Source organism: Pseudorca crassidens, chromosome 2 (assembly GCF_039906515.1).
Source record: "Pseudorca crassidens isolate mPseCra1 chromosome 2, mPseCra1.hap1, whole genome shotgun sequence".
Taxonomy (NCBI): Eukaryota; Metazoa; Chordata; class Mammalia; order Artiodactyla; family Delphinidae; genus Pseudorca; species Pseudorca crassidens.
The window spans coordinates 59,831,996-59,852,934 of NC_090297.1; the positions used below are offsets into that span (position 1 = coordinate 59,831,996).

General features: G+C 36.6%; 1 protein-coding gene across 7 annotated transcripts in view; it reads left to right on the forward strand.

The window, feature by feature from the left end:
• The window catches only part of LRRC7 (leucine rich repeat containing 7), a 501,952-nt gene that overhangs the window by 104,601 nt on the left and 376,412 nt on the right, over positions 1–20,939 (forward strand). For all 7 annotated transcript variants that reach the window (XM_067726544.1, XM_067726541.1, XM_067726540.1 and 4 more), the window contains exon 2: positions 9,536–9,633. In XM_067726544.1, the coding sequence (XP_067582645.1) occupies positions 9,536–9,633 (98 nt within the window). The remainder of the gene's footprint in view (positions 1–9,535; positions 9,634–20,939) is intronic.

A 20,939-nucleotide genomic window follows, 5' to 3' on the forward strand; every position in this document is an offset into this window, starting at 1 on the left:
TTCGGGGTTTTTTGTGTTTCCATACAAATTGTGATTTTTTTTGTTCTAGTTCTGTGAAAAATACCAGTGGTAGTTTGGTAGGGATTGCATTGAATCTGTAGATTGCTTTGGGTAGTAGAGTCATTTTCACAATGTTGATTCTTCCAATCCAAGAACGTGGTATATCTCTCCAACTATTTGTGTCATCTTTAATTTCTTTCATCAGCATCTTATAATTTTCTGCATACAGGTCTCCTTTGGTAGGTTTATTCCTAGATATTTTATTCTTTTTGTTGCAATGGTAAATAGGAGTGTTTTCTTGACTTCACTTTCATATTTTTCATCATTAGTATATAGGAATGCCAGAGATTTCTGTGCATTAATTTTGTACCCTGCAACTTTACCAAATTCATTGATTAGCCTAGTAGTTTTCTGGTAGCATCTTTAGGATTCTCTATGTAATGTCATCTGCAAACAGTGACAGCTTTACTTCTTCTTTTCCGAATTGGATTCCTTTTATTTCCTTTACTTCTCTGATTGCTGTGGCTAAAACTTCCAAAACGATGTTGAATAAGAGTGGTGAGAGTGGGCAACCTTGTCTTGTTCCTGATCTTAGTGGAAATGCTTTCAGTTTTTCACCATTTAGGATGCTGTTGGCTGTGGGTTTGACATATATGGCCTTTATTATGTTGAGGAAAGTTCCCTCTATGCCTACTTTCTGCAGGGTTTTTATCATAAATGAGTACTGAATTTTGTCGAAAGCTTTCTCTGCATCTATTGAGGTGATCATATGGTTTTTCTCCTTCAATTTTTTAATATGGTTTATCACATTGATTGATTTGCGTATATTGAAGAATCCTTGCATTCCTGGAATAAACCCCACTTGATCATGGTGTATGATCCTTTTAATGTGCTGTTGGATTCTGTTTGCTAGTATTTTGTTGAGGATTTTTGCATCTATGTTCATCAGTGATATTGGCCTGTAGTTTTCTTTCTTTGTGACATCCTTGTCTGGTTTTGGTATCAAGGTGATGGTGGCCTCGTAGAATCAATTTGGGAGTGTTCCTCCCTCTGCTATATTTTGGAAGAGTTTGAGAAGAATAACAAACATTCTCTAAATGTTTGACAGAATTCGCCTGTGAAACCATCTGGTCCTGGGCTTTTGTTTGTTGGAAGATTTTTAATCACAGTTTCAATTTCAGTGCTACAGTGCTTGTGATTGGTCTGTTCATATTTTCTATTTCTTCCTCATTCAGTCTTGGCAGGTTGTGCATTTCTAAGAATTTGTCCATTTCTTCCAGGTTGTCCATTTTATTGGCATAGAGTTGCTTGTAGTAATCTCTCATGATCTTTTGTATTTCTGCAGTGTCAGTTGTTACTTCTCCTTTTTCATTTCTAATTCTATTGATTTGAGTCTTCTCCCTTTTTTTCTTGATGAGCCTGGCTAATGGTTTATCAATTTTGTTTATCTTCTCAAAGAACCAGCTTTTAGTTTTATTGATCTTTGCTATCGTTTCCCTCATTTCTTTTTCATTTTTTTCTGATCTGATTTTTATGATCTCTTTCCTTCTGCTAACTTTGGGTTTTTGTTGTTCTTCTTTCTGTAATTGCTTTATGTGCAAGGTTAGGTTGTTTATTCGAGATGTTTCCTGTTTTTTAAGGTAGGATTGTATTGCTATAAACTTCCCTCTTAAAACTGCCGTTGCTGCATCCCATAGATTTTGGGTCGTTGTGTTTCCATTGTCATTTGTTTCTAGGTATTTTTTTATTTCCTTTTTGATTTCTTCAGTGATCACTTCGTTATTAAGTAGTGTATTGTTTAGCCTCCATGTGTTTGTATTTTTTACAGATCTTTTCCTGTAATTGATATCTAGTCTCATGGCGTTGTGGTCGGAAAAGATACTTGATACAATTTCAATTTTCTTAAATTTACCAAGGCTTGATTTGTGACCCAAGATATGATCTATTCTGGAGAATGTTCCATGAGCACTTGAGAAAAATGTGTATTCTCTTGTTTTTGGATGGAATGTCCTATAAATATCAATTAAATCCATCTTGTTTAATGTATCATTTAAAGCTTGTGTTTCCTTATTTCTTTTCATTTTGGATGATCCGTCCATTGGTGAAAGTGGGGTGTTAAAGTCCCCTACTATGAATGTGTTACTGTCGATTTCCCCTTTTATAGCTGTTAGTATTTGCCTTATGTATTGAGGTGCTCCTATGTTGGGTGCATAAGTATTTACAATTGTTATATCTTCTTCTTGGATCGATCCCTTGATCATTATGTAGGGTCCTTCTTTGTCTCTTCTAATAGTCTTTAAAGTCTATTTTGTCTGATATGAGAATTGCTACTCCAGCTTTCTTTTGGTTTCCATTTGCATGGAATATCTTTTTCCATCCCCTTACTTTCAGTCTGTATGTGTCTCTAGGTCTGAAATGGGTCTCTTGTAGACAGCATATATATTTGGGTCTTGTTTTTGTATCCATTCAGCCAAGCTGTGTCTTTTGGTGGGAGCATTTAATCCATTTACATTTAAGGTAACTATCGATATGTATGTTCCTATTCCCATTTTCTAAATTATTTTGGGTTCGTAGGTCTTTCCTTCTCTTGTGTTTCTTGCCTAGAGAAGTTCCTTTAGCATTTGTTCTAAACCTGGTTTGGTTTAGAACCAAACCAGGTTGGTTCTCAGCTTTTGCTTGTCTGTAAAGGTTTTAATTTCTCCATCAAATCTGAGTGAGATCCTTGCTGGGTAGAGTAATTTTGGTTGTAGGTTTTTCTCCTTCATCAGTTTAAATATGTCCTGCCAGTCTCTTCTGTTTCTGCTGAAAGGTCAGCTGTTAACCTTATGGGGATTCCCTTGTGTGTTATTTGTCGTTTTCCCTTGCGGCTTTTAATATGTTTTCTTTGTATTTAATTTTTGACAGTTTGATTAATATGTTTCTTGGTGTATTTCTCCTTGGATTTATCCTGTATGGGACTCTCTGTGCTTCCTGGACTTGATTAACTATTTCCTTGCCCATATTAGGGAAGTTTTAACTATAATCTCTTCAAATATTTTCTCAGTCCCTTTCTTTTTCTCTTCTTCTTCTGGAACCCCTATAATTCAAATGTTGGTGCATTTAATGTTGTCCCAGAGGTCTCTGAGGCTGTCCTCAGTTATTTTCATTCTTTTTTCTTTATTCTGCTCTGCAGTATTTATTTCCACTTTTATCTTCCAAGTCACTTATCTGTTCTTCTGCCTCAGTTATTCTGCTATTGATCCCATCTAGAGTACTTTTAATTTCACTTATTGTGTTGTTCATTGTTATTTGTTTCATCTTTAGTTCTTCTAAGTCCTTGTTAAATGTTTCTTGCATTTTGTCTGTTCTATTTCCAAGAGTTTGGATCATCTTTACTATCATTATTCTGAATTCTTTTTCAGGTAGACTGCCTATTTCCTCTTCATTTGTTAGGTCTGGTGGGTTTTTATCTTGCTCCTTCTTCTGCAGTGTGTTTTTCTGTCTTCTCATTTGCTTATCTTACTGTGTTTGGGGTCTTTTTTTTGCAGGCTGCAGGTTCGTAGTTCCCATTGTTTTTGGTGTCTGTCCCCAGTGGCTAAGGTTGGTTCAGTGGTTTGTGTAGGCTTCCTTGTGGAGGGGACTAGTGTCTGTGTTCTGGTGGATGAGGCTGGATCTTGTCTTTCTGGTAGGCAGGTCCATGTCTGGTGGTGTGTTTTGGGGTGTCTGTGGACTTATTATGATTTTCGGCAGCCTCTCTGCTAATGGGTGGGGTTGTGTTCCTGTCTTGCTAGTTGTTTGGCATAGGGTGTCCAGCACTGTAGCTTGCTGGTCGTTGAGTGAAGCTGGGTGCTGGCGTTGAGATGGAGATCTCTGGGAGATTTTTGCTGTTTGATATTATGTGGAGCTGGGAGGACTCTTGTTGACCAGTGTCCTGAAGTTGGCTCTCGTACCTCAGAGGCACAGCACTGACTCCTGGCTGCAGCACCAAGAGCCTTTCATCCACACAGCTCAGAATGAATGGGAGAAAAAGTGGAAAGAAAGAATTAGTAGAAGAAGAAAGAAAGAAAGAAAGAAAGAGAGGAAGCAAGGAAGGAAGGAAGAAAGAAAGAAAGAAAAAAAGAAAAGAAAGAAAGAAAGAAAGAAAGAGAGAGAGAGAAAGAAAGAAGAAAAGAAGGAAAGAAAGAAAGGAGGGAGGGAGAGATGGAGGGAGGAAGGAAGGAAGGAAGGACAGAAGGAAGGAAAAAAGAAAGAAAGAAAGAAGATAAAATAAAGTAAAATATAATAAAGTTATTAAAATAAAAAAATAATTATTAAGAAAAAAATTTAAAAAAGAAAAAAAAAAGACAGAATGCTAGGACAAATGGTGGAAGCAAAGCTATACAGACAAAATCTCACACAGAAGCATACACACTCACAAAAAGAGGAAAAGGGGGAAAAATCATAAATCTTGCTCTCAAAGTCCACCTCCTCAATTTTGGATGATTTGTTGTCTAAAGGAGGGAAGGAAGGAAGGAAGGAAGGAAGGAAGGAACGAAGGAAGGAAGGAAGGAAGGAAGGAAGGAAAGAAAGAAAGAAAGAAAGAAAGAAAGAAAGAAAGAAAGAAAGAAAGAAAGAAAGAAAAAGAAAGAAAGAAAGAAAGGAAGGAAGGAAGAAAGAAAGAAGATAAAGTAAAATAAAATAGTTATTAAAATAAAAAATAATTATTAAGAAAAAAATTTAAAAAACAAAACAAAACAAAACAGACAGATAGAACCCTAGGAGAAATGGTGGAAGCAAAGCTATACAGACAAAATCTCACACAGAAGCATACACATTCACACTCACAAAAAGAGGAAAAGGGGAAAAAATCAAAAATTTTCCTCTCAAAGTCTACCTCCTCAATTTGGGATGATTCGTTGTCTATTCATGTATTCCACACATGCAGGGTACATCAAGTTGATTGCGGAGCTTTAATCTGCTGCTTCTGAGGCTGCTGGGAGAGATTTCCCTTTCTCTTCTTTGTGCTCACAGCTCCCGGGGCTCAGCTTTGGATTTGGCCCTGCCTCTGTGTGTAGGTCGCCGGAGGGCGTCTGTTATTCCCTCAGACAGGACGGGGTTAAAGGAGCCGCTGATTTGGGGGCTCTGGCTCACTCAGTCCGGGGGTAGGGAGGGGCGTGGATGCGGGGCGAGCCTGCAGCGGCAGAGGCCAGCGTGACGTTGCACCAGCCTGAGGCGCGCCGTGCGTTCTCCCAGGGTAGTTGTCCCTGGATCCCGGGACCCTGGCAGTGGCGGGCTGCGCAGGCTCCCCGGAAGGGGGGTGTGGATAGTGACCTGTGCTCGCACACAGGCTTGTTGGTGGCAGCAGCAGCAGCCTTAGCATCTCCTGCCTGTTTCTGGGGTCCGCGCTTTTAGCCGCGGCTCGCACCCGCCTCTGGAGCTCCTTTAAGCAGCGCTCTTAATCCCCTCTCCTCGCGCACCAGGAAACAAATAGGGAAGAAAAAGTCTCTTGCCTCTTCGGAAGCTCCAGACCTTTTCCTGGACTCCCTCCCGGCTAGCCGTGGTGCACTAACCTTTTCTGGCTGTGTTCACGCCGCCAACCCCAGTCCTCTCCCTGCGCTCCGACCGAAGCCCGATCCTCAGCTCGCAGCCCCGCCCGCCCCGCCAGGTGAGCAGACAAGCCTCTCGGGCTGCTGAGTGCCTGTTGGCCCTGATCCTGTGTGTGGGAATCTCCCCGCTTTGCCCTCCGCAGCCCTGTTGCTGTGCTCTGCTCCGTGGCTCCAAAGCTTCCCCCTCTGCCACCTGCAGTCTCCGCCCGCGAAGGAGCTTCCTAATGTGTGGAAACCTTTCCTCCTTCACAGCTCCCTCCCATTGGTGCAGGTCCCGTCCCTATTCTTTTGTCTCTGTTTTTTTCTTTTTTCTTTTGCCCTACCCAGGTACGTGGGGAGTTTCTTGCCTCTTGGGGGGGTCTGAGGTCTTCTGCCAGTGTTCAGTAGGTGTTCTGTAGGAGTTGTTCCACGTGTAGATGTATTTCTGGTGTATCTGTGGGGAGGAAGGTGATCTCCGCATCTTACTCTTCCGCCATCTTCCCTTAGTCCCTTCCCCAGTTATCTTTTTCGTGGTTCTAAAAACTTAAAATATCACTAATAGAAGCAAACATTTCAATGAAAATAGATAAATGATAAAAAAAAAACTCAATATGTAATTAGAAGATAAACATTTTTACAAATGTATATATATTTGTGTAGTATTATATTTAATGTAATATATACTATTTGTATATGAGTATATACTAATCTAAATATTAATATTATGTTCAATAAGAATTACATCAAAATTAAATTTGCACGACATAGAATCTCAAGTATTCAGTCTGCTAGTGAAATTATCTATAGCTAATCATAGACTCATGGAAATAGTGGGTTAAAAAGCAACTAGGAAAAGATTTTTAAAAAATCAGAAAACCTTGATTAAATCTCAGTTGCACCTCTTACTTCCTGTGTGGCCAGGATCAGGTCACTGAACATTTCTGAACATTAGCTTCCTCATCTTCAAAATGTTCTTTCAGAAGGTTGTTGTAAGGATTAGATGGAATAAATGATAAATGGTAATACATTGTAAGATATATTCATTGTTCTTGCTAAGGTCAAAGGCCACTATACAGTTTTGTAACATCTTCTGAATTCTCTAAGAAAGAATAAGTTATTTAGCATTTTAATTAATTCATGAGGTTACCAGCCCACTTTTATCCATGTGAGTATCCTTGGAAGATTGTCATATAGTGATCCTTTAAATCTTACTGAATAAAATGAAATATAGTTTATTAAGTTCTTCATTTTGAAAATTGGCAATTTATGTGCATGGATGTTTTGTATTTTTCCAATAACCAGAACATTTGTTTAGCCAGAATTTTTTTCTCAACAGTGTCATCTGTTCTTTTTCTTTATTAAATAAAGGCTAGTTTTCATATTTCTCCTAATATACCAGACATTTAAAATTTTAGTATATGATTTCATTTTTATTTGGGATAATTATGATTAATAATAACTACATTTGCTGAGCTCTTGTATTGTGGTGGACACAGTGTAAGCACATGTACACTATTAACGTATTTAATCCTCACAACAATCCTATGAGGTAGCTAATGTTATCCCCATTTATTGCTGAGAAAATTAAGGTATAAAGTAGCTAGGTATCTTTCCCTAAAATCATCCTCTAAGAGACAGAATGGGAGTTTAGCCCAGGCAGTCTATTCCAGAACCTAGGCTCCTTAAAATTAAACTATGCGGCATTGCTAACACTGCATAATCTCTTGCATATCTGCTTGTGAGCATGCCCATAATGCAACATTTGGGCACAATGATTCTTGGTGATCTTTGATGCCAATAGCAACCATGTAAGTGAAACTTTCCTGGAGCCTTTGGCAGTACTTTCTAACTTGTATTTCAGTTTTTCTGACACACCCTCAAATATAATTACGTCAAAATCAACTAGACCATTTTCGTTTTCACATTCTCGATAGATACATAAAAGGAAAAGTAATAGCCTATCTAAGAGACTGGTTTATGTAGATTTCCAACCAGGGTAAGTTGTCATCCCTCATCTGTATAATCACGATGACTAATTGTTTTTTAAAATTAAATCACAATTTTATGTAGATACTTGCATTTGTAGGTTATGTTTGTTGTATTTTACTATCTTGAGCTTGTAAATACTAGTGATTAACTAAAGTTCACTTAAATTGTTATTATATCATCATGAAAATTCATGTATTTTCTGAAACATGTAATCAAAATAGTGCACTGAATTAATTCGAGTCAGAATCTAGAACATTTTATATAATTTACATGGCAATCCTCATACTGAAACTGCAGGATGGTCCTGGAAGCTTAATTTTGCCCCCATATATAGTATTAAAGCAAATTATGTCTTAAACTCTTGAGGTTTTCACTTGATTTCCTGTCATTGTATTATCATAACCTTGAACTCTTTTTCTCACTTGAAATGATCTTCAAGTGAAACTAAATTTCAAGTTATCATCACACATTGAGAAATGTTTTCTTGTACTTTACATACACAAGCATGGGCATATGAGTGAGCATACACACACATATAAAGTAGTCCCTACCTATGAATGGTTTGATTTAAGGAAATATATTTGGAAAAGTATTTCTAAGAACCAGTGACAGCTTCTCATAGAAATAGTGTTATGTTACTCTTCCAGTACAAAAGGTTATTTATCTCATATTTCACACCATTTTACATATTGCTTTTATTGGATTATCCTTTCCCAATTTCCTCTCTAGACACTAGAAGTATAATTCTCTGTACTACTCACCCTAGGAGACTTTCTACCACCATAACCCATAACAACCACACCATTACATGCTATCTGCCAGCATGTTTGTTAAAACAAGTGATATCCCATTAGAATAATTATGTAGATGTTAAAAGCTATGTTTATATTTTTAAATGATAAATATCATCGTTTTGTTCTGAATTTCCAAATCCTAAACACTCAATAGTTGTTTAATGTTTTCAAAATAAGCAGAGTGTGCATTGCTGGCACAAAACTGTAAGGTTTACTAAAACCAGAAAATACTAACCACAGAGTATATGCTGTTTAATATGCCAACCCAAGTTGCATGTGGCCCATTTATTATTATTTTCTGGTTGTCAGCATTGGAAGTAACTGAGAAGTGCACTTTATATTGACCATATTTTTAAGAAGTCACAATGATTAGAATTAGAAAACCCCTCCCAATTTAATCATTAGCACAAAAGAAAGCAGCAATTAAAACTCCTGAAAACTGGTATTCAGAATGTTGGTGAAAGATATGATCTTTCTTTCTAAAGGGTAACGTGATTTTTGATAAATGTGTTTGCTTTATAAGTAATCATTCTTTAGTTAATGGGTCTCTGACTTAGCTTGGACTGCTATAACAAAATGCCACAGACTGGGTGGCTGAAACAATAGACATTTATTTCTAACAGTTTTGGAGTCTTAGAATTCTACTATCAAGGCACCAGCAGATTCAGTTCCTGGTGCGAGCCCTCTTCCTGGTTTGTAGATGACTACCTTCTCACTGTGTCCTCATATGGCAGGGGAGAATGAGCTCTGGTCTCTCTTCCTCATCTTATAAAAATACTAATTCCATCATGCGTGTCCCACCCTCATGACCTCAACTAAACCTAGTTACCTATCAAGGGTTCCACATCCAAATACCATTACCCTGGGGATTAGAGTTTCAACATATGAATGGGGGTATGGAGGGGAAGGGTTGGAGGAGTGGAGGGGGTGGGGACACAAGCATTTAGTCCATAACAGTCTTTAACTGGAGAATGTTTATATGAGTTTCATCCACATGTGTTTTTATATTTTTAACATTGGAATGCCTAAGAAAAGTCAAGCACTCTCCAGTTTACCAGAGTCACTGCCACTCCCTACTGTCTTACTCCTTGCTAGATACTCTTAATGGTGTGGTCTACCTGAATTGTTGACTCTTGATTTAAACCATTTAACTTGTTAAAATTTATCAAGATTTTGGTATTAAAATATTCTGTTAATTCCCTCCTGTAGGATGGAGAACCTAATAAGGGGAAGGAATCCCCCACAATATCAGAGAAGTCCTTGTAAAGAAGTTCGTGCAGCCCTTCGGAAGAGGCCTGAAGAGGAGTGTAAGTATGTTTAATAGGTTGAACTACATTCTAGGTAGACTTAGGTGAGTGGCATAGTAAAAGTAAAACATTAACCTTTAACTGATAAGTCAAATAACAGAGGTACTTAACAAATACTTGTTGATTCTAATTGAATTTATTTTTTTTTAAAAATATCATATGGTACCTGGATACAGGCACTAAGAACATTGTTTTCTTAAGTGTTTCTCTTGTACTTCAGAATGCTCTACTAATAACTTGGTTCCATGTTCAAATGAGATTGGATAAAGCTACATGATTTACCACATCTTTCTTAGATATCTGTACCATAAATATTATTTCCAAAGAGTCCTGAAGTAAAAAAAAAAAACAAAAAAACAAAAAAACAAAAACAAAACAAAAAACTTTTAAAGTGTGTTTAAAGTGAACATTTTCCAGTGTCATTTGACCACAATTCTCTTTCAACCTTTTTTTTTTAAAACTGAGGACTCTTTGAAAACAACTTCATTAGGCTAAAGAGTAAATGTCTAGTAGCAAATCTAAATCCATTGATCAAAATGAAACATTTGATTTAATCGAATTTAGGAAAAGATTTTGAAAGAAGTCATGTATCCCCTCAGAAGGCCATTTTAATCCATCTTAAAATTATCAAAATGTTACAATATATAATTGTAGAGATTTTATCTAAATATTGCATCTAAATATAGCATTGTTGGAGATGTTTAACATAATACTTGCATTTTAAGTTTATAAGATGACCCATAATACTAGCTTTCCTCATGTCACTTGCATCTAATTATTTTCAGGGTACTAAATCACAATCCATTATGACAAAAATTCAGAAAAAAATTTCTGAATGATGCCTTTTTACAGGAGTTTACATTTTGTAAGGATAGAGCTAACGCAGTGGGTTCACTGGCATATATAGTTTAGTAGATTTTTAAGGTTATATTGGCATTTTAAATTAGTTTGGAGTACACCATTCCAGGTAAAGACCAAATGTATTAAATCTGGGCACACTCATGGCAAGTAGAGTATCTTTGTTTTGTTTCATTTTATTATAAAGTCAATAGATAATCTGATTGGGTTGGCATCTATGTCATTTAATATAGTGTTAGTTTTCTTTTATTTGGTATATTTATAGTTTCTAGCATTATAAACAATATCCAATTAAAACTAAAATTTGAAAATGAAGGTATAGTTCATGGGCATGTTAGAACAAAAACTGTTTATAAGATGCAGACTCGTGCATAAAACTATTGCTTTATTATTGGGTTCATAGGGAAGCTTTGGGATTTCTCCTCTGTGCTGGTTTAAGACAATCAGCTTAGTCTCTGTTATAGTTCTGCAGATTTTATTTAGAAACTTAGAAAGGGTTTTTGTGGATAATTCTATAGTTGATTCTCATGGAGTCACAGAGTATAGTTAATATATACAAAGTTATTTTTCAGGCCTCTTATACTGAGTTGGTCTGTGCCAGAGGTTGACTACCTATGGTCCATTTACCAAATCAATCCTGACACCTGTTTCTGTAAATAAAATTTTATTGAAACAGCCATCTCCTACTTATTTAGGTATTGTGTATGGCTGCTTTCCATGGCAAAGGAAGAGTTAAGCAGTTGTGACAGAGACTATATGGTCCACAAAGCCAAAAGTATTTACCTGATTCTTTACAGAAAAAGGTTTTAAAACCCTGGTCTGGGCCAGTGGTTCTCAAAGTGTGGTCTTCAGACCAGCAGCAGCATTAGCAGCATCTGGGAACTTGTTAGAAACACAAATTTTAAGGTCTACAACCCACAACTACTGAATCCAAATGTCTGAGAGTCGGATCCAGTAATCTGTGTGTTTCGAAGAAACCCTACAGGAGATTCTGATGCAAGCTCCACTCTGAAAACCACTAGCCTAAGTCAAATGACTGGCGGCAAGATGACATTAAATCACCATGGATACAAAAGACTAATAATGATAGACATATTTCAGAGTTAAGTCTTATTGTTGTATAATGTAAGGTACATAATATAACTGTTTCCTGTGTTGTAACAAGCAAGTCCTCAACAATTGAATCGTGGCAGTCAGGACAGTTTTTGAAATATCACTACAGGAGCTCAGCTGGATTGACTGTGTTATTGAACATGGAAGGACATAATGAGAAATGAGAAACATGTAAAGTATTATTCCCTGCCAGAGAGGTCTTCATTATCCCTTGTTAGTTTAATGAACAGTCCTTCTTGTCCTGTACAGACCACTGTTAATTCCCTAAGAAAGAATCCTCTTTTTTAGAATGGGAGGAATATAGTAGTTAATTAAGACATTAACTTTAAAGTCACCATAAGGGTGTTCTAATGTGACACTTAATGAACAGCTGCAGGACCCTGGGTATTATTTCCTTAATCCAAGACTCAGTTTACTTATTTAAAAAATAAGATTAATTAAAGAGCCTACCTTGAAGGGTTATTTGGAGAATTAAGGAAGATTTTTTTAAGTACCTGGTATAGAACTTGGGACTTGGCAAATTTTTTTCCTCCTCTCTCTCTTCTTCTTCATTTATTATTATTGTTCTTCTTTTTTCAAACTAACCATTTGAGGATAGAAAGCATGTTTTGATCATAGAAATAAAAATCTACAGAAATTATAACCACTATTTTTAGAAATAATAATATAAAGCAAGGAACAGGTTGTAAACAAATGACATAAAGCTGGAATTCTTGCAGCAATGTTTGATAGTAATTCGTGTTAGATAGTAATTTGTCTCACACAGTTCTTTCCCTATGATTCTACAAATTCAACATGGGATCTAGACCAAGACTTACTGGTCAGCTCTCATGGAAAGCTGCCAACTTAGAAAGCCAAATGATAGTGGTTTTGTTTTACTGAGAATTGAAAGAATAGTGGAACTTGACTCAGACAATAGGATCCTCCAGATGCAAGGTGAGCCCTCTTGCATTTGGAGATATTGCAAATAAGAGGGTTTTGCTAAATAACAGAATTCATACTGCTGTCTTTTATAATCTTTTATACTTTTTACAATATTATCAATATTAATATCAACATTAGGTCACGAGACATAGCTCTTAACCAATTATTTCATGTGAATTATATCTAGCTATATTGCATTTAACATAGCCAAGCAAACTTTCAGTAAAAATTGATTCTTGTAAAAGACAGACTTTTAAATATGCTCAAGTTACTTACCATTAAAAAATAAAAATAAAAACTTTGTCCTCAAAACCAAAGAACCATTCAGCTACAGCCCTACATTCCCAGACTGTTCTCAGGCAAACCTCTCAAAGGAGTTATCTATACTCACTCCATTTACTTACCCCTGACTCATTCCTCCAAATCAATGCAGTCTGGCTCCTACCCAATCACTCTGCTGAGATGGCTTTCATTCAGACCACTAATAATCTCTTTATGATGCTATATTAGTTTTATATTGCTATGTAATAAATTACCACAAACTTACTGGCTTAAAACAGTTTATCTCACAGTTTCTTTGGGTCAAGAATCCAGGTAGGGCTTGTCTAGGTTCTCTACCTCAGGGTCTCACCAGGCTGAAGTTTCATCATGAACTCAACTGGGGAAGAACCTACTTCCAAGCTTACTTAGGCCTGAATTCACTTTCTTGTGAATTCACTTTCTTGTCGTTCTATGACCAAGAGCCCCGCTTTTTGCTGACTTCCAGCTGAGGGCCACCTTTAGGGTCTAGAGATCTCCTGCAGTTCCTTGATATATATACATTCTCAGTATGGCTGCTTACTTCATTATTTATACTAAAAAACATAAATAAATAAAAGTTGAACTAAAAAATATTCAAGTAACCCACAGGAAGGCAAGAGAAAAAAAATAGAGGAATTAGAAACGAGGGGAACAAACAGAAAACAAATAATAAAATGGAGACATAAGCCTTAACAGATCAATAATTACATTAAGTGTAAATGGTGTAAATACCTCAATTAAAAGAGAGAGCCTGTTAGATTGGTTAAAAAAGAAAAAAGAAAAAAGAAAAAGTTGCTATACAAAATGCCTTTTAAATGTAAAAATATGAAAAGGTTATATATAAAAGGATAGAAAAAGTATTTAAATGAAAGCTTGAGTGACTATATTTATATCAGAAAAAAGTAAGTCCAGAGTAAAACATAATAAAGAAGATAATTTCATAATGATAAAGGGGTCAGTTCATCAAGAGGATATAACAGTCCTAAACAATCCTAAATGTTTATGACTTCAATTTATTTTTTATAAATTTATATTTTCTTAAACTTTGTTTCAATAGCTTTGCTATGTTGTCTTTTTTAAAATTTTTACTCAGTCCAATTTAGTTTTCAATAGCTAAGTAATTCTTGGTAGCATAGTTGTGATTGTGGCCTGTTTAAAAAAAAAAAAAATACAATTGTTTTCATATAGAGAAATATCTATGAAGGTATAATTTTTCCTCAAAATTTCCCTGAGTCCGTACTGTGTGAACTAAAATTCCACAGAGGCTTTCTGTTCAGTTTCTGAATAATAAGAAAAATTAATTGAAGAGTTTTTCTTTCTTTCTTTTACCATCATAAAATTTAAATTCCTAATAACATAATTCTATCCTTATAGCATTGATATTTTACTTTTCCTTAATATAAACAATCTGTTTTATATTATCAGGAGATAACATTTAAAATTATTTTGTTTTCAAATAACTAAATGCTACCTTTCCAAATGTCAAAATATTCTTGTATTAACCAGTTTGGTGAAAATCATGATAATTAGTCAGGTTCCTGCCTTCATATTAGAAGTTACTGAACATGATTTAACCTTTCCCTAATGATTCAAGGACAGTTTTATAAATACCCATTACTGCCTATAATTCCATCTGGGCATCCCTCCAAATCAAGATGTCATCTTTCACTTCTGCTGTGATTGTTCTTGCTTTTTAGTTACCCATTCTTTTGGCATTCTGTTTCCCATTTTAGTTTTCTCCTTCAGAGAGCTGATGCACCATCCTTATTAAGAAGTTTATATTAAATATGTGTCAATGAATCAAGGATTGAAAGGCACTCAAGCCTTGGATGATTTATGGTAAATAGGATAAAGGAGTAGGGAACACTAAATGCAGTGTAAGAAGTGGAGTGCATTAATTTAAAAGATCCTAAGGCTACCCTTCTTCTCGTGGATTTCATCTCAATTTTGTGGTGAATCCCCAGATACTTGTATTCTTTACCAGGTTCCTATTTCAAACTATGTATTAATGACTCAAGTATGATGTTGATGACCGGGTGTTACTGTCATCTCACTCACTTGGTCTGGGGGCTTATGCAGTGGGTGTGGGGAAGGGCTCATATCTGCTAAGGAAATTTGAAGTAATCCTCAGGATGGTAACACCATGCTGTGTAGTTATAGACCTCACACACGTGCATAACAATGTCAGTATGCAGAAGAGTTACTATCTTTTCTCGGGCTTCTCTTTATGCTAGGAAACCTCCTAGATGATCCTAGAAAATGTTCCCTATCATTTCACTAGCCTAAATTGGGATGTATTCCTATTCCTGTACCATTACTATACACCATAAGAATGCTATGCACTCACTGGCTTAAGCCTGTTATACTGGACCGATCAGGTTCAAGAACTGGTTTGGTATTAAAAATAATCCTAGATAAGTTAAGGAAATGAAAGTAAGATGATGTATTTGCCATTTGACCTAGCGTAATGGAACAGGTAAGGTTATTCAACACTGTATCCTATACTATTGTTTGTATTGTATATTTGTCTGTATATACTTAGCTATCCCAAAATACTTTAGGGATGGGAATGGGAACAAGGAACAGAAGAGGTGGTACTTGGGAGATCAGGAATCTGGGCACTGATATTAAAGTGACTTCCAGGCCTCTATTTATCATTCAGAGCCCTCTTTTCCTATCTAAGCCCTACAATTTGTGGGCAGATATGTGTCCATTATCTTCAACTGCTCCTTTAACTTTCTTTAAAATACAATTCCTTCTGGTTTGGAATGAGACCCATTTCCCCTACATCTCCCTTCCATTCTAGAGCCAGCCCTTCTTTCTTTCAAATTTGAACTATTATTAGTCATATTGTATAGATGAAGCTATAGGATCTCAGACATGTTAAATAATTTATGCAATGTCACACAGCTAGTAAGTGCCAAAGCTGGGACGCAAATGTTGTTTGACTCCAGAAGCTACCTTATTCCTACTGTTCCATGCTATATACCTACACTACGGTATTCTGTGTCCTCATTTTAGCTCTCCATGATTCATTTTCTGAATTTTTAAACATAAACTATCATACAAAGAAATGTATATAATGTGTATATAGCTTAAAGAATTATAAATTAACAGTCATGTGTCTAAAACATCAGGGTTGCTGAATTACACATTCCTATCCAGCTCTGCTTATCATTTTAGTTAGCATATCCATTCTAGGAGACTAGTCTTTCCCACTCCTCATTTCTTAGGTCTTTCTTTAGGTGACCCTTTCTTAATTCCTACAACAAAGCCAAAGGAATAATATACATGGTTTTAGTACAAGGGGGCTCAAGAGAAACAAGTGGTCAGTGTTTTCTCATTAGCTAGAAAATCTTACTCTTGTTTGACTTTATTAATATCTTAGATTGTGACTATACAGTGTCATAACAAAAAATAATGTTACATTTTCAACTTGAATTTTATCAGCACACCTGAAATTATTACATGTTGCTTACTAATAATTTTGGCATGAGGTAAAAATAAGATTAAAGGGAGGTTAGATTAAATTAGACTTACAGCCTGAACCTTCTTAGACCAATTAGAAAATTGAAATCAGGCTCATGGCTCATGCAAAATTTATACAAAGTTGATGTATTTTAGACAGTTTTTCCATTCAAGGTAATAATAGAAATTCAGGCAAAAATATGTCTTAAACTCTTCTCTGGAATATCTCCAGGTTTAAACCAGCTTCCTTAGCTATCTGCAGCCATATTTCTCCCAAGATTCTATTTAGGATATAATTTTAGAAAAGATCCACTAGAACTAATTTTCCTAACACCTCTGGCTTAGCAAACCATTTGCTTGAGTTAGGGCTTGACTCTTCACTGGACTTCTCCTTTTGTTTGTTTAAATTAATTAATTATTTTTTTTTTGCTGCATTGTGTCTTCGTTGTTGGGTCTTCGTTGCGGTGCACAGGCTTCTCATTGCGGTGGCTTCTCTTGCTGCAGAGCTCAGGCTTTAGGTGCGTGGTCTTCAGTAGTTGTGACACGTGGGCTCAGTAGTTGTGGCTTGCAGGCTCTAGAGTGCAGGCTCAGTAGTAGTGGCATACGGGCTTTGTTGCTCTGCGGCATGTGGGATATTCCCAGATCAGGGCTCGAACCCGTGTCCCCTGAATTGGCAGGCAGATTCTCAACCACTGTGCCACCAGGGAAGTCCCTGGACTTCTTTTAAAATGCAAATTCCTTTGAGGGTAATACTAGTCAAATCTTAAGACTATCATAAAAGTGATTTTAGCTCACTAATCTCAGTAATTACAAGGAATCAAATCTCAAGAGATGTTTGGATGTCCAGGAAGAGAAAGGAAAGGTCAAAAAATGGTTATATAGGTGAGGAGTTTGAAAAACAAATTCACTTGCTACATGTTTTTGCTAAGCGTTGGTTCTCTTATCTGGTGAAAGACTTCTTCAAATAAAATTTCAGCCCTTTCTATATCTTTCCGTATATTTCACTAGTTACCACTCTACTAATTTATTCCTTCTTTATGAAAAGTTCTCCTTCTCTCCTTGGCAGAGGGCAAGACCTCCCTCCTATTAGTCCCTGAAACACTTTGCACAGATTATTAATGCAGTACTTACAACACAGTATTTTATCCTTTGCTTTCATGTCTATTTTTTCCCCGTTGGGTTGTTAGTTGCTTAAGGGCAGGCAGATACATCTTATCATTTGTCTACCACTAGCATTAAGTACAATATTTGATATATAAGTATCACTCTAATAGAAGTTTACCAAAAACAAATGAACTATAAAAGATACAACTTGATTCATGCCATGATACTTATTGGAGTTTAAAGGCATCCAATAAATAATTTCCATATTCCAGACCAATTTTGGAACCAATTAAGATATTGACAAGATGGCAGGAAGTTAGAGATCAATCATCAACTTTATTACTTTTAAAAGCTAGATTGGAGGACATAGCTGTGATGTTTGGCAACAATGGACATCTTCATACTGTACTCAGATATATGCATACTTAACTGACTCAGCGACAGCAGTACAGAAAAGCCACAGGCCTCCTCATGTGGGGAAGTCTTCCTATAAAATTTATAGCAGTGAGAAACAGACCAGTGTACTGTATCTGTCCTGAAGCAGCTTCACCCCAAAGAAAGATGGAGGAAAGTGTTGGGCTACGCATGTCAAGTTCTTCAAATAATTGGTAAATAATTGCATTGCCTGGGGCTTCACTGGTGGCGCAGTAGTTGCGAGTCCGCCTGCCGATGCAGGGGACATGGGTTCATCCCCCGGTCCGGGAAGATCCCGCATGCCACGGAGCGGCTGCGCCCATGAGCCATGGCCGCTGAGCCTGCGCATCCGGAGCCTGTGCTCCGCGACAGGAGAGGCTGCAGCAGTGAGAGGCCCACATACCTCAAAAAAAAAAAAAAAAAAAAAAAATTGCATTTCCTAATAAGAGTTAGAAATGAGATAAGAGGTCAATAGTGTTGGGGAAATCTCTCCACACAGAAAATAAGTGAGTGGATAAGAAGTATCTCCACTTGCAATGTTCCTTAGAATTTTTATCTCTTAAACTACTGAGCTTAAACATTAAGCCCTTAGACAACTAGTGGGGAATTTATTAGGGCAGTCTTTGCCAGATATAAACTGCTATTCTTTCATGGACTCTTCTGGTATCATTGGGGGCAGAGAGGAGGAGCAGGGTAGATTTAACTCCAAGACCACTGTAAACCAAAGTCTTGACACATCATGTTCTACCTGTTATCCCAAATAATGTCCTGCATGGTTAGCAAGGCTTCTGCAATATGATTAAATTACATTCATTTATTCAACAAATATCTACTGTTTGAGTGCCTACCATGTGCCTCTCTCCCTGTTCTGGGTGTTTGTGATACATTGTGAGAAAAGATTTAAAAATCAAACCAAAAAAGGCAAACATTTCCAGTCTCAACAGTCATGCTCTTGTTGGGGAAAGCAGACATTAAACAAAATAAATGAGTTATAATTCATTAGAAGGCAATTCATACTGTGGATAAAAGTGCAAAGTTATGGGGGTTTAGGATTAGAGAGAGATTTGAGGGCAATTTCAAGTAGGGAGACTAGAATATGTAGAACTTTTACAAAAGATGGCATATGTACAAGGAGATGAAGGAGTTAGCCACACTAGTTTACAAATTGTAAACTCTATGACTTCTGCATTTAAATTTAACTGGAAGAACTCTCCCATCCATAGGTTAATTTTGGCATGATGCATAGGTGATATATGGGGGAATAGTTACCTATACATACTGTTTCCTCTCTCAGAGAGAAGCTATTAAGACACTTCGCCTTTTTGCAAAGTTTAGAAGCTTGCAATGCTGAATACCCTAGTTCAGCTTGTTTGCAGTGCCTTTTTCCCCAGGCAATATTTTCAAACCTTTGAAAATTGTTGCCTCTTTGAGTGCCAGAGATGGGCTGAATGTGGGTCTGTCTAATAGCATGGTTTCTAAAAGCCGGGTGAGCAAATGTCTTTAGTCCTGGAACCCTAGTGCCCTTTGCCATATGTACTGCTATGGAATTGCTGAGGCCTATGTAGCTGCTGTCATTGTTATCTGTTTCATCTGGAGAATTAACCGCAGCATGTTCCTGGCCTAAAGCAGCTGTTGTTACTTCAGAAATGTGTGCCTCTAGGGACCTAATGAGGCTAAGCGTCTGCTCTTTCAAGAAACTTGCTTTTTTCAACATTGGGCTATTCCAGGCAGGCCTTGAGTAGAATCTCTTTCTGAATATCTTTTTCACAGAAGTGAAATAGGCCCATAGTGTTTTATCTCCCTCTATTGTTCTACTGATTTTAGGGTAATGTTGCCAGATAAAATATAAGACACCTGATTAAATTTGAATTCAGATAAGCAACAAATAATTTTTTACTGTAAGTACATCTCATACAAGATTTAGGGCACATTTAAAATGAAAATATTATTCATTCCTTATCTGAAACTCAGGTAAGGGTGTTTGTATTTGGATTCTACAGAAAAACAAAAACAATAGCATATATATATATGTGTGTGTGTGTGTGTGTGTGTGTGTGTGTGTGTGTGTGTATTTATATATTTTTTAAAGAATTTGTTCATATGATTATTGTGGCTGGCAAGTCCAAAATCTGCAGGCTGAAGAGTCAGGAAGAAGCTGATACATCAATACAAATCCAAAGTCCATCTGCTAGCAGAATTCCTTCTTTCTCCAGGGAAGTCAGTCTTTTTCTATAAAGACCTTCAACTGATTGGATGAGGCCCACCCACTGTATGGAGGGCAATCTGTTTTACTCAAAATCTACTGATTCAAATGTCAATTTCATCCAAAAACACACTCACAGAAGCATCCAGAATAATGTTTGACCACATATCCAGGCATTGTGTCCCAATCAATTTGACACATAAAACTAACCATTACATTGTCTTATTTTTATTCATTAAATCTGGCAACTCTATTTCAGGGGGTCTGAACTGAGTTTCTAAGAGTTTATATTGTTCCTATAGGTGATCTATTTCTTTCTTTAATAGTGTAAAACTAGTACTATTTCCTAGTACTTTGTTTTTTAGGTTTTCACTGCTTTTGGACTCATATTTTTTATAACATATTTTTCTAAACTTTGTCTCATGAGGTCTCTCATATGAGAAATATGAAATCAGTAAATTATGAGTCTTTCAATAGACTTCACTATTCAAATAAATCGTATCCATCCTCACCTGTCTGGGTTGGATAATCCCACTGAGGAAGAAATTTCCCATGAAGTCAGGATCAAAATCCAGGCCTAGACTTGATCTCTTATTGTTCTGCATGCCTTTTCCTGTAATATGTCTCCTTTAATATGCTTTATCTTTGCTGGATCCTCCTTTAAAATGCTAACTTTATAAATTTCTGGAGGGTTTTCTTAGGGCAAGGCAATACCTGTACCCTCATCTATAATGATTTTATCACTTTGAAACTCCCCTAATAATGCTTTAAATATATTTTTTCCTATCCTTAAATTTGTCCAGGTTTTGTGATGCTTTGATATCATGTCCCTGTTCTTCAAGTTGTGGTTCCCAATTGCTGTCATTCTGGATGCTTTATCTACAGCTTTGAAAGGCCACATCCTCAGTAGTTTCCCAGACCC